The sequence below is a fragment of the Protomyctophum parallelum genome, assembly GCF_964188405.1.
Source record: "Protomyctophum parallelum genome assembly, chromosome: 1".
In the NCBI taxonomy this organism is placed as follows: domain Eukaryota; kingdom Metazoa; phylum Chordata; class Actinopteri; order Myctophiformes; family Myctophidae; genus Protomyctophum; species Protomyctophum parallelum.
The window spans coordinates 35,844,384-35,863,101 of record NC_139697.1 but is presented as its reverse complement, the minus strand read 5'-3'; the positions used below and the strand labels follow the sequence as shown (position 1 = coordinate 35,863,101).

General features: G+C 45.4%; 1 protein-coding gene across 1 annotated transcript in view; it reads right to left on the bottom strand.

Moving 5' to 3' along the window:
* Positions 1 to 1,709: 1,709 nt before the first annotated feature.
* The window catches only part of eppk1 (epiplakin 1), a 20,986-nt gene continuing 3,977 nt past the window's right edge, over positions 1,710 to 18,718 (bottom strand). Inside the window, exon 2 of the mRNA XM_083789516.1 lies at positions 1,710 to 15,020. Within this exon, the coding sequence (XP_083645642.1) occupies positions 1,983 to 15,014 (13,032 nt within the window). The 5' untranslated portion in view covers positions 15,015 to 15,020 and the 3' untranslated portion in view covers positions 1,710 to 1,982. The remainder of the gene's footprint in view (positions 15,021 to 18,718) is intronic.

The following is an 18,718-nucleotide window of genomic DNA, read 5'->3' as shown; positions in this document are numbered from 1 at the left end:
AATTAGTGTAAACCTGGATTGGCCCTACACGTTTTGGATTAATGGTGTGGTAAGGATAGGAGACCATGTTTTCGGAAACTTGCGCCGTTTCTGAAACGCGGTGGGAGGGGCCCAGTGTGTGACCTCATCTCGGAGCTACAGAATGAGCGTAGGGAGAGGGCACATATGGGGCTAACCATGATCCAGAAAAATGTAATTCTTTTAAATTTTTATAGGGTTATCTTACATGACCTTTTGCCATTGATGTGTTGAAGTAATATGATGCTAAATTGCTAAATTAATTGGGGTTCATTTGATGCTGTGAAAGTTTGATTGCCCAACAAATGATCAACTGCTTTAAAAATGCTTGGAATTGGATGATTATTTGAATTCTCAAACTATATCTATATCTCGGGTCAATTCAGGGAAATTCTAGCACTTTCAGCTGTTTTAATTCTCTGTCTATCTGTTCCGTTCTTTTACTTTCTGTCTTCTGATTCATATATTTGATATTGCTGTATTCAAATGTATATTTGTTTTTTTGTATCTCAGCTACATTGAAAATGAGGGCCTGCCCCTCAATTGTACTTGTCCGGGGCCATTTTAAAGGTGTTAAAAGAACAGTTCATATCCGTTCATGTGCATTGGTCCCTTACCCAAAACTGTCTAATGTGTTGGATTTTGTCACTCAGTGTCGAGAATGACTCCACCATGCTTTCTCTTTGTCATAGGCAACTACCAGCCAGGGCAAAATGAAACGGCACCATGACAGAAATGCAGTTGAACACAGTGCCACTGTGCCCCTGTAATTTATTTCTTGAATTGTTTTGTTTTCCTCAGTCAATAATGCTTGCTGCTCTGATGAAACTGTCAAATCAGCACAAATTATATTTCTTCTAATGTGATTAATCCGTTCTCAAATCTATTAACTATGTGACAGCTGTGCTGTCATGCTCATTTCAGCACAGCTGGAGAAACTGTTTCAAACAATTGCTTGGTCAAAAACCACCTGTAGTAATATCAATATTTCATTCCACATTGTCTTTTTTTCTTTGGGGCGACTCCTCTGCGTACCACCAGAGGGGGTCTCTCAACTACCACCAGTGGTACATACAAAGTACCACAGGTTGAGAATCACTGCTCTATATTATATTTTTATAGAACATGATTAAAGGTGTGGTAAGTAAGTGATTTATTATTACTTCTGATCACCTTCATTGTTATAGTGTTAAGAGATACATTTTGTCTGTTTATTTCTTTGTTTCCAATTTCACTTGTTTAATCTGTATCCTAAATACTCTATCCTGATTGAATAAAATTGGTATCTGACCGGAAAATGCATTCTGTTTAATAAAGAGCTGGAGAGACATGGAGACTCATTTTAAGTATGTCTACTATCAGAATATAGAGCTATTTACACTTACAATTAACATTTACAGTACAACCAAACCTTTGCAACCAAAATCACTTACTGCTTTATATTGAAATATGTATTAGATTGAAATTCTAGTCAATGCTTTCAAATAAAACACAAACCAGATTGATTTAGATTGTACTTTTTGCATTTATTTTTTAACATGAGTTGAAGGTGAAATATATTTGTTGACACAATATACATTGTATGAGACTAACTTCAAAATATGTTTTTTATGACTAACTTCAAAAGATGAAAATATGTTAGATGAATATAAAATGTATTCCACTTATTCTGAAAGAGTGAAAAAAAAAAAGACATTTATTTGCATGTTATTATATAAGATCTCTACTACTAATAACCGGGAGGCATACTTTGGTCCGACATAGAAAGCAGATACATTGACAGATTAAAAGTATTTGTATTAAATGTATTAAAATAGTTTGTGTTCAACTCTGTTGAAATAAGGAGAGGCCATTCACATGATCTCTGTATGTTTCCAGCAACTGCAGGTTGGTTCTCTTGTGTGTTGGGATAAAATAGCCCTAGGTGACATAATTTGAATAATTCAGGATCTTATTTTGTTGTGTTAATATTTGGTTACAGGTGAGGTTGTCATGGTTTTCTGCTCAATGATTGTCAGTATGATCTCCAAGAAGTCTTGAACTGTGATGGCCCGAGACTTGTACTGTTGTACAAGTTCTCTCCTCTTCTCCTCAGTGACGTATTTGGAGTAAAACAGATCCCACAGTGACACAATCTGTCCTTGTATTGTATATTGTAGATCTGTAGATTTCATAATGTGTTTGGTTTCCTCATCAATGAAGAAGTAAAACTCTCCCTTCTTGACAATGACAAGCAAGCTGAGGCCTGTAATGGGATCTCTGACGCATCTCTCAACCAGCTGCAGATAGGTGAGGTTCTCTTGCGTGTTGGGATCAAAAAAGCCCTTGGTGTCATCATCAGGGTCATTCAGAATCTGGCTCATTTCCTCATCAAAGTAGCCCCTTTCATAAGCAACTTCTACAGGTACTCGATGGCTGTGCACTGGGTCAATGATGCCCCCTGTGGCAATTTGCGCTTCAAGGAGGCGGATGCCATGAACCTTGACAATGAGACCCTTTTGTAAGGCCTGAAACAGGGAGATGGTGTCTCCTGTGTAGGGATCTTTATACCCTGTTACTGCCCTCTCTGCAGAAAGTAATTTATTTTTCCACTCATTGCCTATCACGCCTTGTGCTGCAGCTTCTTCCACTGAGAGTTTGTTGTTTTTGACTGGATCGATGATGAAGCCGGTGGCAGCTTGGGCTTCCAGGAGAACCAGAGAAGTACCTGGTGTGAGAAGGCTTTTGGACTTTGCTTCATAGATGCTCATGGTCTGTTGAGTGGACTGCACATACACTCCTGCAATGCTGTTGGTTCCTTCTAGATACTTGCGAACTGAGTCCATTTCACTCACTTCACTCGCTGTGATTTTTCCTGCATTGAGATCTTTGTAGAGATGCTCATCAATGATTTTTGATTGAAGGAGTTCCTGGGCAGTCACATCCTTCCTTATTCCATGGAAGCTAGTTTGAGCTGTCTCTGTAGTTGTACTGGTACTAAAAGTGGTTTTGGTTGTGCTGCTTTCTAATTTGGGCACAGGCTTTTGTTGTTTGACCACTGAAACTTCTGAGGTTGTCATGGTCTGCTGTTGAACGATTGTCAGAATGATCTCCAAGAAATGTTCAATTGTGATTGTTCCAGACTTGTACTTTTGCACAAGTTCTCTCCTCTTCTCCTCAGTGATGTATTTGGAGTAAAACAGATCCCACAAAGACACAGTCCTTCCTTGGTATTTCCCACCTGCTTTGATGGTAGTTGTAGATTTCATAAGGAGTTTGGTTTCCTCGTCAACAAAGAAGTAAAGCTCTCCCTTCTTGACAATGACCAGCAAGCTGAGGCCAGTAATGGGATCTCTGACGCATCTCTCAACCAGCTGCAGATAGGTGAGGTTCTCTTGCGTGTTGGGATCAAAAAAGCCCTTGGTGTCATCATCAGGGTCATTCAGAATCTGGTTCATTTCCTCATCAAAGTAGCCCCTTTCATAAGCAACTTCTACAGGTACTCGATGGCTGTGCACTGGGTCAATGATGCCCCCTGTGGCAATTTGCGCTTCAAGGAGGCGGATGCCATGATCCTTGACGATGAGATCCTTTTGTAAGGCCTGAAACAGGGAGATGGTGTCTCCTGTGTAGGGATCTTTATACCCTGTTACTGCCCTCTCTGCAGAAAGTAATTTCTTTTTCCACTCATTGCCTATCACGCCTTGTGCTGCAGCTTCTTCCACTGAGAGTTTGTTGTTTTTGACTGGATCGATGATGAAGCCGGTGGCAGCTTGGGCTTCCAGGAGAACCAGAGAAGTACCTGGTGTGAGAAGGCTTTTGGACTTTGCTTCATAGATGCTCATGGTCTGTTGAGTGGACTGCACATACACTCCTGCAATGCTGTTGGTTCCTTCTAGATACTTGCGAACTGAGTCCATTTCACTCACTTCACTCGCTGTGATTTTTCCTGCATTGAGATCTTTGTAGAGATGCTCATCAATGATTTTTGATTGAAGGAGTTCCTGGGCAGTCACATCCTTCCTTATTCCATGGAAGCTAGTTTGAGCTGTCTCTGTAGTTGTACTGGTACTAAAAGTGGTTTTGGTTGTGCTGCTTTCTAATTTGGGCACAGGCTTTTGTTGTTTGACCACTGAAACTTCTGAGGTTGTCATGGTCTGCTGTTGAACGATTGTCAGAATGATCTCCAAGAAATGTTCAATTGTGATTGTTCCAGACTTGTACTTTTGCACAAGTTCTCTCCTCTTCTCCTCAGTGATGTATTTGGAGTAAAACAGATCCCACAAAGACACAGTCCTTCCTTGGTATTTCCCACCTGCTTTGATGGTAGTTGTAGATTTCATAAGGAGTTTGGTTTCCTCGTCAACAAAGAAGTAAAGCTCTCCCTTCTTGACAATGACCAGCAAGCTGAGGCCAGTAATGGGATCTCTGACGCATCTCTCAACCAGCTGCAGATAGGTGAGGTTCTCTTGCGTGTTGGGATCAAAAAAGCCCTTGGTGTCATCATCAGGGTCATTCAGAATCTGGTTCATTTCCTCATCAAAGTAGCCCCTTTCATAAGCAACTTCTACAGGTACTCGATGGCTGTGCACTGGGTCAATGATGCCCCCTGTGGCAATTTGCGCTTCAAGGAGGCGGATGCCATGATCCTTGACGATGAGATCCTTTTGTAAGGCCTGAAACAGGGAGATGGTGTCTCCTGTGTAGGGATCTTTATACCCTGTTACTGCCCTCTCTGCAGAAAGTAATTTCTTTTTCCACTCATTGCCTATCACGCCTTGTGCTGCAGCTTCTTCCACTGAGAGTTTGTTGTTTTTGACTGGATCGATGATGAAGCCGGTGGCAGCTTGGGCTTCCAGGAGAACCAGAGAAGTACCTGGTGTGAGAAGGCTTTTGGACTTTGCTTCATAGATGCTCATGGTCTGTTGAGTGGACTGCACATACACTCCTGCAATGCTGTTGGTTCCTTCTAGATACTTGCGAACTGAGTCCATTTCACTCACTTCACTCGCTGTGATTTTTCCTGCATTGAGATCTTTGTAGAGATGCTCATCAATGATTTTTGATTGAAGGAGTTCCTGGGCAGTCACATCCTTCCTTATTCCATGGAAGCTAGTTTGAGCTGTCTCTGTAGTTGTACTGGTACTAAAAGTGGTTTTGGTTGTGCTGCTTTCTAATTTGGGCACAGGCTTTTGTTGTTTGACCACTGAAACTTCTGAGGTTGTCATGGTCTGCTGTTGAACGATTGTCAGAATGATCTCCAAGAAATGTTCAATTGTGATTGTTCCAGACTTGTACTTTTGCACAAGTTCTCTCCTCTTCTCCTCAGTGATGTATTTGGAGTAAAACAGATCCCACAAAGACACAGTCCTTCCTTGGTATTTCCCACCTGCTTTGATGGTAGTTGTAGATTTCATAAGGAGTTTGGTTTCCTCGTCAACAAAGAAGTAAAGCTCTCCCTTCTTGACAATGACCAGCAAGCTGAGGCCAGTAATGGGATCTCTGACGCATCTCTCAACCAGCTGCAGATAGGTGAGGTTCTCTTGCGTGTTGGGATCAAAAAAGCCCTTGGTGTCATCATCAGGGTCATTCAGAATCTGGTTCATTTTCTCATCAAAGTAGCCCCTTTCATAAGCAACTTCTACAGGTACTCGATGGCTGTGCACTGGGTCAATGATGCCCCCTGTGGCAATTTGCGCTTCAAGGAGGCGGATGCCATGATCCTTGACGATGAGATCCTTTTGTAAGGCCTGAAACAGGGAGATGGTGTCTCCTGTGTAGGGATCTTTATACCCTGTTACTGCCCTCTCTGCAGAAAGTAATTTCTTTTTCCACTCATTGCCTATCACGCCTTGTGCTGCAGCTTCTTCCACTGAGAGTTTGTTGTTTTTGACTGGATCGATGATGAAGCCGGTGGCAGCTTGGGCTTCCAGGAGAACCAGAGAAGTACCTTGTGTGAGAAGGCTTTTGGACTTTGCTTCATAGATGCTCATGGTCTGTTGAGTGGACTGCACATACACTCCTGCAATGCTGTTGGTTCCTTCTAGATACTTGCGAACTGAGTCCATTTCACTCACTTCACTCGCTGTGATTTTTCCTGCATTGAGATCTTTGTAGAGATGCTCATCAATGATTTTTGATTGAAGGAGTTCCTGGGCAGTCACATCCTTCCTTATTCCATGGAAGCTAGTTTGAGCTGTCTCTGTATTTGTACTGGTACTAAAAGTGGTTTTGGTTGTGCTGCTTTCTAATTTGGGCACAGGCTTTTGTTGTTTGACCACTGAAACTTCTGAGGTTGTCATGGTCTGCTGTTGAACGATTGTCAGAATGATCTCCAAGAAATGTTCAATTGTGATTGTTCCAGACTTGTACTTTTGCACAAGTTCTCTCCTCTTCTCCTCAGTGATGTATTTGGAGTAAAACAGATCCCACAAAGACACAGTCCTTCCTTGGTATTTCCCACCTGCTTTGATGGTAGTTGTAGATTTCATAAGGAGTTTGGTTTCCTCGTCAACAAAGAAGTAAAGCTCTCCCTTCTTGACAATGACCAGCAAGCTGAGGCCAGTAATGGGATCTCTGACGCATCTCTCAACCAGCTGCAGATAGGTGAGGTTCTCTTGCGTGTTGGGATCAAAAAAGCCCTTGGTGTCATCATCAGGGTCATTCAGAATCTGGTTCATTTCCTCATCAAAGTAGCCCCTTTCATAAGCAACTTCTACAGGTACTCGATGGCTGTGCACTGGGTCAATGATGCCCCCTGTGGCAATTTGCGCTTCAAGGAGGCGGATGCCATGATCCTTGACGATGAGATCCTTTTGTAAGGCCTGAAACAGGGAGATGGTGTCTCCTGTGTAGGGATCTTTATACCCTGTTACTGCCCTCTCTGCAGAAAGTAATTTCTTTTTCCACTCATTGCCTATCACGCCTTGTGCTGCAGCTTCTTCCACTGAGAGTTTGTTGTTTTTGACTGGATCGATGATGAAGCCGGTGGCAGCTTGGGCTTCCAGGAGAACCAGAGAAGTACCTGGTGTGAGAAGGCTTTTGGACTTTGCTTCATAGATGCTCATGGTCTGTTGAGTGGACTGCACATACACTCCTGCAATGCTGTTGGTTCCTTCTAGATACTTGCGAACTGAGTCCATTTCACTCACTTCACTCGCTGTGATTTTTCCTGCATTGAGATCTTTGTAGAGATGCTCATCAATGATTTTTGATTGAAGGAGTTCCTGGGCAGTCACATCCTTCCTTATTCCATGGAAGCTAGTTTGAGCTGTCTCTGTAGTTGTACTGGTACTAAAAGTGGTTTTGGTTGTGCTGCTTTCTAATTTGGGCACAGGCTTTTGTTGTTTGACCACTGAAACTTCTGAGGTTGTCATGGTCTGCTGTTGAACGATTGTCAGAATGATCTCCAAGAAATGTTCAATTGTGATTGTTCCAGACTTGTACTTTTGCACAAGTTCTCTCCTCTTCTCCTCAGTGATGTATTTGGAGTAAAACAGATCCCACAAAGACACAGTCCTTCCTTGGTATTTTCCACCTGCTTTGGTGGTAGTTGTAGATTTCATAAGGAGTTTGGTTTCCTCGTCAACAAAGAAGTAAAGCTCTCCCTTCTTGACAATGACCAGCAAGCTGAGGCCAGTAATGGGATCTCTGACGCATCTCTCAACCAGCTGCAGATAGGTGAGGTTCTCTTGCGTGTTGGGATCAAAAAAGCCCTTGGTGTCATCATCAGGGTCATTCAGAATCTGGTTCATTTCCTCATCAAAGTAGCCCCTTTCATAAGCAACTTCTACAGGTACTCGATGGCTGTGCACTGGGTCAATGATGCCCCCTGTGGCAATTTGCGCTTCAAGGAGGCGGATGCCATGATCCTTGACGATGAGATCCTTTTGTAAGGCCTGAAACAGGGAGATGGTGTCTCCTGTGTAGGGATCTTTATACCCTGTTACTGCCCTCTCTGCAGAAAGTAATTTCTTTTTCCACTCATTGCCTATCACGCCTTGTGCTGCAGCTTCTTCCACTGAGAGTTTGTTGTTTTTGACTGGATCGATGATGAAGCCGGTGGCAGCTTGGGCTTCCAGGAGAACCAGAGAAGTACCTTGTGTGAGAAGGCTTTTGGACTTTGCTTCATAGATGCTCATGGTCTGTTGAGTGGACTGCACATACACTCCTGCAATGCTGTTGGTTCCTTCTAGATACTTGCGAACTGAGTCCATTTCACTCACTTCACTCGCTGTGATTTTTCCTTCATTGAGATCTTTGTAGAGATGCTCATCAATGATTTTTGATTGAAGGAGTTCCTGGGCAGTCACATCCTTCCTTATTCCATGGAAGCTAGTTTGAGCTGTCTCTGTAGTTGTACTGGTACTAAAAGTGGTTTTGGTTGTGCTGCTTTCTAATTTGGGCACAGGCTTTTGTTGTTTGACCACTGAAACTTCTGAGGTTGTCATGGTCTGCTGTTGAACGATTGTCAGAATGATCTCCAAGAAATGTTCAATTGTGATTGTTCCAGACTTGTACTTTTGCACAAGTTCTCTCCTCTTCTCCTCAGTGATGTATTTGGAGTAAAACAGATCCCACAAAGACACAGTCCTTCCTTGGTATTTCCCACCTGCTTTGATGGTAGTTGTAGATTTCATAAGGAGTTTGGTTTCCTCGTCAACAAAGAAGTAAAGCTCTCCCTTCTTGACAATGACCAGCAAGCTGAGGCCAGTAATGGGATCTCTGACGCATCTCTCAACCAGCTGCAGATAGGTGAGGTTCTCTTGCGTGTTGGGATCAAAAAAGCCCTTGGTGTCATCATCAGGGTCATTCAGAATCTGGTTCATTTCCTCATCAAAGTAGCCCCTTTCATAAGCAACTTCTACAGGTACTCGATGGCTGTGCACTGGGTCAATGATGCCCCCTGTGGCAATTTGCGCTTCAAGGAGGCGGATGCCATGATCCTTGACGATGAGATCCTTTTGTAAGGCCTGAAACAGGGAGATGGTGTCTCCTGTGTAGGGATCTTTATACCCTGTTACTGCCCTCTCTGCAGAAAGTAATTTCTTTTTCCACTCATTGCCTATCACGCCTTGTGCTGCAGCTTCTTCCACTGAGAGTTTGTTGTTTTTGACTGGATCGATGATGAAGCCGGTGGCAGCTTGGGCTTCCAGGAGAACCAGAGAAGTACCTGGTGTGAGAAGGCTTTTGGACTTTGCTTCATAGATGCTCATGGTCTGTTGAGTGGACTGCACATACACTCCTGCAATGCTGTTGGTTCCTTCTAGATACTTGCGAACTGAGTCCATTTCACTCACTTCACTCGCTGTGATTTTTCCTGCATTGAGATCTTTGTAGAGATGCTCATCAATGATTTTTGATTGAAGGAGTTCCTGGGCAGTCACATCCTTCCTTATTCCATGGAAGCTAGTTTGAGCTGTCTCTGTAGTTGTACTGGTACTAAAAGTGGTTTTGGTTGTGCTGCTTTCTAATTTGGGCACAGGCTTTTGTTGTTTGACCACTGAAACTTCTGAGGTTGTCATGGTCTGCTGTTGAACGATTGTCAGAATGATCTCCAAGAAATGTTCAATTGTGATTGTTCCAGACTTGTACTTTTGCACAAGTTCTCTCCTCTTCTCCTCAGTGATGTATTTGGAGTAAAACAGATCCCACAAAGACACAGTCCTTCCTTGGTATTTTCCACCTGCTTTGGTGGTAGTTGTAGATTTCATAAGGAGTTTGGTTTCCTCGTCAACAAAGAAGTAAAGCTCTCCCTTCTTGACAATGACCAGCAAGCTGAGGCCAGTAATGGGATCTCTGACGCATCTCTCAACCAGCTGCAGATAGGTGAGGTTCTCTTGCGTGTTGGGATCAAAAAAGCCCTTGGTGTCATCATCAGGGTCATGCAGAATCTGGTTCATTTCCTCATCAAAATATCCTCTTTTGTATGCCACCTCAACAGGTACTCGGTGACTGTACACCGGATCAATGATGCCCCCTGTGGCAATTTGTGCTTCAAGGAGGCGGATGCCATGATCCTTCACAATTAGATCCTTTTTTAACGCCTGAAACAGAGAGATGGTGTCTCCTGTGTAGGGATCTTTGTATCCGGTCACTGCCCTTTCTGCAGAAAGCAGTTTTCTTTTCCACTCATTGCCAACCACCCCTTTTGCTGCAGCTTCTTCTACTGAGAGTTTCTCGTTGTTGACTGGGTCAATGATAAAGCCGGTGGCAGCTTGGGCCTCCAGGAGAACCAGAGAAGTACCTGGTGTCAGAATACCTTTGTACTTTGCTTCATAGATGCTCATGACCCTTTTTGTTGACTCAACCCTTACACCTGCAATGCAGTTGGTGGCCCCAAGGTACTTCTGAATTGATTCCATTTCGTTAATATTCTCATCAGTTACTTCACCTTCTATAATCTGTGTGAAGAGCTCTTTTGAGATAATTTTTGATTCATAGAGTTCACTTGCTGAGACCTGCTTCCTCAACCCTTTAAACTTCTTCTCTTTTGATGTCATCTCAGTAATGATCACAGTTACTATCTCGATGATTTCTTGTAGTTTAAAAGCTCCTGTCTTATATTGTTGTAGAAGCTGCTCCCGTTTTTGTTTTGAAATGTATTGAGATAGTAACACTTCCCACAATGACACCTCCTTGCCTTTAAACTTCCCTGCATTTACAACCAACATTTCGTTTTTGAAAGTTAGCTCTGTTTGCTCATCTGTGTGGAAGGTCTGTGATCCTTCTCCATAAAGGGGCAGAAGTAGAAGACCGGTCTTTGGGTCTTTCTCACAATGCTTTATCAGTTGCATGTAAGTGAGGCTTTCCTTGGTGTTTGGATCGAGGTATCCGTTTGTGTCATCATTGGAATCTGTCAAAACCTTTCTCATTTCTTCATTAACATAACCCTTTATCTTGGCAATGTGAATGGGAACCCTATGTCCTAGAATAGGATCAATGATGCCTCCTGTAGCTAACTGTGCTTCAAGTAGGCGAGTGCCATGTCTTTTTTCAATTAGACCTTTACTCATAGCTTCAAACAGTGAGATTTTTGCATTTGTGAAAGGATCCACATAGCCTGTGGTAGCTCGTTCAGCTGAGAGCAGTGGCTCATGCATGTCCGGTCCGACTACTTTTTCTCTTGCTCCCTCATCAACTGAGTAGAGCTTGTTTTTGACAGGGTCGATGATGTATCCTGTCGCTGCCTGGGCTTCAAGTAACACCAGTGCAGTACAAGGTGTCAGCAATCCTTTTTCTTTGGCATCATAGATGTTCATTACTTGTCCAGATGGGTGAATCAGAATTCCAGCAACACTTCCAGTTCCCTTGAGGTATGCTCTTACAGAATCCCTCTGACTTACTTGTTCAAGAGTCAATTTCCCTTGCTCTACACTGTTAAATGTATTTATGTCAATGATTTCACAGTCCAAAAGTTGCTGTGTTGAGATTGGTTTCCTCAGACCCATTGTTGTTTTAAGGGCTTCACTCTGCTCCAGCTTGGTAATGGTGGTAATCACAATTGCAGTCATGCTGTGTATGGTTTCAATCTTTGTTCTGTATTTCTCAATTAACTTTAGTCGCTGATCATCCGTGAAGTATCCAGAGTGAAGCAAATCCCAAAGTGAAACAGATTTTCCTGAATATTGACCCACTGATATGCTCACAATTGTCTTTTCAAATTCTTGCTTTATTTCTGTGTCAGTATATACTTTCTCTTTCATGTCCATAGTTTCCGCCTCGTCATCCAGTGGCAGGAGTAACAGATTGGTTTCCGGGTCCTTTATGCATCGACCCAGCATTTCCATGTATGTCAGATTTTCTTGTGTCTTTGGGTAAAAAAAACCCTTTGTGTCATCACTAGGGTCTGACAGGATCTGATTGATTTCAGCATCAAAGTATCCTTCCCTGTAAGCAACTTCTAGTGGTATGTGAAGGCACTTCAGGGGGTCAATGATTCCACCTGTGGCAATCTGGGCCTCAAGTAAACGGATAGCATGGCCCTTCACAATCAGGTCCTTTTTCAAGGCTTGGAAAATTGAAATCTTTTTATCATTATATGGATCACTGTAACCGGTGACTGCCTTTTCTGCTGACAAGAGCTTTTCATACATTATTGGGGAAATTAACTTCTCTTTCAGAGCCTGCTCCACTGTAAACTTTTCATTCCTCAAAGGGTCGACAATGAATCCTGTGGCTGCTTGTGCCTCTAGTAGACATAGGGCAGTACCGGGTGTTAGAATGCCCCTTTTCTGTGCTTCATGGATGGTTAGCTGTTGTTTTGAAGAAGGGAGAATCACCCCAGCCACACAGCTTGTTCCTTGCAAGTAGGTCCTTACATTGTCCATCTTCATCACGTCATTTCTTGTCAGTTTGCCTTCTATCAGACTTTTGTATGTTTTTTCATCCACAATTTCTAGGTTCAAAAGATCAACAACAGATATCTCTCCTCTGAGTCCCTTGAAGTTCAGCTCAGCTTGTTGTTTAATCTCTTTGCTCTCAATGATGTCCAAAGTGATGCTAATGATTTCCTCAATTGTGATTTTCTGTGATTTATAGAGCTTGAATAACTCCTGCCTTTTGACCTCTGAAAGGTACTCTGAGTTGATGACATCCCACAGTGTTGTGTGTTTGCTGCTGAATCGTCCATATTTGACTATGACTGTAGTAGTTCTGAATCTCTCTTTGATGTTATCACTTATGTTGATTTTGGTGCTCTTGCCTTTGAGAGGCAGTAGACACAGACCAGTGCTGGGGTCTGTAATGCATCTGGCCATGAGTTGCAAGTATGTCAGGTTCTCATGAGTGTTGGGGTCAAAGAATCCTTTGGTGTCATCACTTGGATCGTGTAGGATCTGGTTCATCTCCTTGTTAAAATATCCTCTCTCATAGGCCACATGGACAGGGATGCGATGGCTGTTTACAGGATCAATGATTCCACCAGTGGCAATCTGTGCTTCCAACAGGCGAATTCCATGATCATGTACGATGAGCTCTTTCTGCATGGCTTGGAACAAAGAGATTATTTTGCCATCAAACGGATCTTTGTAGCCAGTCACTGCTCTCTCCGCTGAGATTAGTTTTTGATAAATGTCAGGCCCCACAATCTTTGCCTTCACAGCCTCATCAACTGAAAATCGTCTGTTTCCAATGGGATCTATAATGAAACCAGTTGCTGCCTGGGCCTCCAGTAGAATTAGAGCAGTTCCTGGCATCAGCTTACCCTTTTGTCTGGCTTGGTAGATTGTCATTACTTGAGAATTTGGAAGTAGAATACCTGCAATGCTGTCTTTCCCTTGCAGGTACATGTGTACATTGTCATCATCAGCAACCTCCTTCACTGTCTTCTTTCCCATTTTAAGCTCTTCCAGGACCTCCTCACTTATGATATCTGCCTCTACCAGCTGCTTTGCGGTCACAGTCTCCCTGATGCCTTCAAAGACAACCATAGTAGTTTTAACAGACTTCTCTATTATCTCCAGCACTGTTTTGATGATTTCCTTGATCGGGACTGACCTCTCTTTGTACTCCTGAATGATGTCTTGCCTCTGTTGTTCATTAAAGTATTCTGACATCAGCAGTTCCCACAGAGATACTGTCATTCCCATGTATTTTCCACATGCCACCTTCACCTTCATGTCTTTGAGAGCCAGTTTAGTTTTGTAGTCAATGAAGACTGAATTCAGCTCGTCTGACTTATTGAGGGGGAGGAGGCAGAGCCCAGTGGCAGGGTCAATGACACACCTTTCCATTAGCTGAAGATAGGTAAGATTGTCCTTTGTGTTTGGGTCAAAGAAGCCTTTGGTGTCATCTCCTGAGTCTTGTAGTATGGTGTTCATGTGTTCATCAAAGTAACCCCTCTTGTAGGCCACTTCTACAGGAAGTCTGTGACTATTGATTGGGTCGATTATCCCCCCTGTAGCGATTTGGGCCTCAAGTAAACGGATCCCATGTTCCTTCACGATGAGATCCTTTGACAATGCTTGAAACAGGGAGATGGTTTCACCTGAATATGGATCTTTGTACCCTGTTACTGCCCGCTCAGCAGCCTGCAATTTTGCATGATATGCTGGCCCGACAAGTTTGTTTTTGATGGCTTCATCAACGCTGTACTTTTTGTTCCCAACAGGGTCTATCATGAATCCAGTTGCAGCTTGTGCTTCCAGCAGAACCAGTGCTGTCCCAGGCATCAGTATGCCTTGCTTCATGGCTTGAAATATACTTATTCTCTCATTGGTTGAGAGCAGTGCTACACCGGAGATACTGCCTTTGCCCTCAAGGTATTCTTTCACTGTTTCCATCAGCATGACGTCCTGCGTTGTGGTTTTCCCTTTCTGCAAATTCTCATATATTTCTTTGTCAATGATGTGTGATTCCAGGAGTTGGGTGGAGGAAACACCTCTGCGTAGGCCTTTGAAAGTGGGGCGAACTGGGAGCAGATGCAGGCCTGTCTCAGCTTCCACTATACATTTCTGCAAAAGGTTGTGGTAGTTGAGATTGTCTTGTGAGTTTGGGTCATAGAACACTCTGAGCTCCTCCATCTGGTCATTGAGCAAGTCCTTTTGATAGTAGCCCTTATCAATTGCAGATTCAATTGAAATGTATTGCTGTTCAATTGGGTCAAACAAGCCATGTGTAGAAATCTGTGCTTCCAGCAGCCTAAGACCATAATCCTTTGGGACCAAATCTTTTTGTATAGCTTGGAATACAGAGATCTTTTGGTTGGTGTAAGGGTCTGTATAGCCACTGACAGATCTTTCTGCTGCTTGGAGTTTCTCTTTCATCTCAGGTCCAATGATGCCTTCTTCAACAGCGTCTTCAATGGTAAGTTTTCGGTTTTTCACTGGGTCAATGATGAACTTTGTTGCAGCTTGTGCTTCAAGAAGAGCTAATGCTGTTCCTGGCTTCAGTAGACGTTTTTTCATTGCTTGGTATATGGTTATTTTCTCCTTTGTTTTCTCCAGAAATATTCCGGCCACAGGGCCATTGTACTGTGCGTCGCCATTTTGCTTCGCCTGTTGTGGGTCAAGGTCCATCTTGTCCTAAAACCCCAAAAAATACATTTAAGTCTTCAGTTCATACTTGTATATGTAGATCAAGTTTCATTTCCCATTTACAAGTTATATCGCATATCATTTGTTTGTCCATTAGGTCAGTGGTTCTTAAAGTGGGTTCTAGGGACCCTCAGGATTCCTTGAGGGGGCTCCAAATAGACCCTTACAGGTCCGTAACTCTGAGAGTGTAAATTTTTCAACCTGATCTCACCAAAGCCCCAAATCCATACATATTACACTGAAATCATTCCCATACACCGCGACAGAGGGGCTGTCTCAAGCAAACTTGAGCAACGAGAGCCACCACCGAGCGAGCTAAAGCGAGCAAGTTGCTGTGGCGAACGTTGCAACGTTTGATTGAGCACCATCTGAGTTACAACCTGATCGTAAATAATGTTGTGGGGAGCACATTTGCCCCAACTGAGATAATTGGGTGAAAGCTATGCCTCCACCACGGTAAAACAGTAGTAGTGTAATATGTACTGATTTTGGGGTTTTGTAGTAGTGTATGTACTGTACGGAATTGCCAATCCGTGTTATTTCACTGTGTTTGGGTGAGATCGAGCTCACATTTGTATATTCTCAGATTTCTGAGGTTCATTGATATTCAAAGGTTTGAGAACCACTGCGTTAAGTGTTTTTTAGTAGAGATGATCAACAATAAGTAAGTAGTGGTAGATTGTTTTTGAGAGGCGCTAGCCCCTCCAATGCATGGCTTTCCGAAATTACGCCATGTGGCAGCCAAGTCTGTGGACTTTTAATGTTTGTTTAGACCAGGGGTCCCCAAACCTTCTCCTGTGAGGGCCACATAACTTCTCCCTTCTCTGATGGGGGCCGGGGTCAGTTTGTAACAGAAAAAGTGTGACGATCGCAGGGGGTGCCTAAACGTAAACATTTATTTTTTTCCAGAAAGCCACACATAACCAAATATTAATAACCAGTGCACGTACTGTACATGCAGCACTACAGGGCTGCATAGTGCATGTACTGTACATGCAGCAGTGCCAGGGTTTCCTGCACAATGTTGTTGGCATGACGCTGCGCCATGCTTGAAATAAATCGCGCCATGCCAAGCTGTTTTGTTTTTGAGGGGCCTAGTGAATCATGGTGTGTGTGATATGAAATGTCCAGTACCTCCCCAGTGCCTCCCCAAGTGCCACCCCAGTGTCTGCCCTGCAGTGTCTGCCCAGTGTCTGCAAAGTGCCTCCCCAGTGTCCCCCTGAGTGCCTCCCCAATGTCTCCCAGTGCCTCCCCAGTGTCTCCCAAGTGTCCCCCCCGAGTGCCTCCCCAGTGTCTCCCCAGTACCTCCCCAGTGTCTCCCCAGTGCCTCCCCAGTGCCTCCCAGTGTCCCCCTGAGTGCCTCCCCAGTGCCTCCCTGAGTGCCTCTCCAGTGCCTCCCTGAGTGCCTCTCCAGTGCCTCCCAGTGTCCCCCTGAGTGTTTCCCCAGTGTCTCCCCAGTGCCTCCCCAGTGTCTCCCAGTGTCCCCCTGAGTGTCCCCCCAGTGTCCCCCCAGTGTCCCCCCAGTGCCTCCCCAGTGTCTCCCCAGTGCCTCCCCAGTGCCTCCCCAGTGTCTCCCCAGTGCCTCCCCAGTGTCTCCCTGAGTGCCTCCCCAGTGCCTCCCTGAGTGCCTCCCCAGTGTCTCCCTGAGTGCCTCCCCAGTGTCTCCCCAGTGCCTCCCCAGTGTCTCCCCAGTGTCCCCCCCCCGAGTGCCTCCCCAGTGCCTTCCCAGTGCCTCCCCAGTGTCCCCCTGAGTGTCTCCCCAGTGCCTCCCCAGTGTCCCCCTGAGTGCCTCCCCAGTGTCTCCCCAGTGCCTCCCCAGTGTCTGCCTGAGTGCCTCCCCAGTGTCTCCCCAGTGCCTCCCAGTGTCCCCCTGAGTGTCTCCCCAGTGTCTCCCCAGTGCCTGCCCAGTGCCTCCCCAGTGTCCCCCTGAGTGTCTCCCCAGTGCCTCCCCAGTGTCCCCCTGAGTGCATCCCCAGTGTCTCCCCACTGCCTCCCCAGTGTCTCCCCACTGCCTCCCCAGTGTCTCCCCAGTGCCTCCCAGTGTCCCCCTGAGTGTCTCCCCAGTGCCTCCCCAGTGTCTCCCCAGTGCCTCCCAGTGTCCCCCTGAGTGTCTCCCCAGTGCCTCCCCAGTGTCTCCCCAGTGCCTCCCCAGTGTCCCCTCAGTGCCTCCCCAGTGTCCCCCTGAGTGCCTCCCCAGTGTCTCCCCAGTGCCTCCCCAGTGCCTTCCCAGTGCCTCCCCAGTGTCCGCCTGAGTGCCTCCCCTGTGTCTCCCCAGTGCCTCCCCAGTGTCTCCCCAGTGCCTCCCAGTGTCCCCCTGAGTGTCTCCCCAGTGTCTCCCCAGTGCCTGCCCAGTGTCCCCCAGTGTCCCCCCAGTGTCTTCAATAGCAATACAAGAGCAATAATACAAATTAAACTTAATTTATTAATCTAATTATTTGCTCTCATCCAGTGCTAATGAAAAAAAATAATAAAATATTTTGGCTATTGCTTGAGGCAGGCGGGCCACATAAAATGACATGGCATGACAGTGTCCCCCTGATTGCCTCCCCAGTGTCTGCCTGAGTGCCTCCCCAGTGTCTCCCCAGTGTCTCCCCAGTGTTCCCCAGTGCCTCCCAGTGTCCCCCTGAGTGTCTCCCCAGTGTCTCCCCAGTGCCTTCCCAGTGCCTTCCCAGTGCCTCCCCAGTGTCCCCCTGAGTGTCTCCCCAGTGCCTCCCCAGTGTCCCCCTGAGTGCATCCCCAGTGTCTCCCCACTGCCTCCCCAGTGTCTCCCCACTGCCTCCCCAGTGTCCCCCTGAGTGTCTCCCCAGTGTCTCCCCAGTGCCTTCCCAGTGCCTTCCCAGTGCCTCCCCAGTGTCCCCCTGAGTGTCTCCCCAGTGCCTCCCCAGTGTCCCCCTGAGTGCATCCCCAGTGTCTCCCCAGTGCCTCCCCACTGCCTCCCCAGTGTCTCCCACTGCCTCCCCAGTGTCTCCCAGTGTCCCCCTGAGTGTCTCCCCAGTGCCTCCCCAGTGTCTCCCCAGTGCCTCCCCAGTGTCCCCTCAGTGCCTCCCCAGTGTCCCCCTGAGTGCCTCCCCAGTGTCTCCCCAGTGCCTTCCCAGTGCCTCCCCAGTATCCGCCTGAGTGCCTCCCCTGTGTCTCCCCAGTGCCTCCCCAGTGTCTCCCCAGTGCCTCCCAGTGTCCCCCTGAGTGTCCCCCAGTGTCCCCCCAGTGTCTCCAATAGCAATACAAGAGCAATAATACAAATTAAACTTAATTTATTAATCTAATTATTTGCTCTCATCCAGTGCTAATGAAAAAATAAAATAAAATATTTTGGCTATTTCTTGAGGCAGGCGGGCCACATAAAATGACATGGCGGGCCGTATACGGCCCGCGGGCCGTAGTTTGGGGACCCCTGGTTTAGACCCTGGTTAACAATCACACTTGTGTGAAGTGAGGGGCGCTCTTATCATCATACATCATCATACATCACATTCTGTGCTCAGCCAATCAAATCATTTCTGTGGTACAAACACACAAAGCTGGGTGTGATTTCTTTTTTAAAGCTAAATCCTAGAATAATATGTGTGTAAGTAACTGTGGCTGCCTGCAAAATGACATAAAATATCGTAAAATATGTAAAATCGTGGATCTCAGAATTCACGCCAACCACTGCTGATCTTAATAAAACTGCCATCCCTAATTTATTT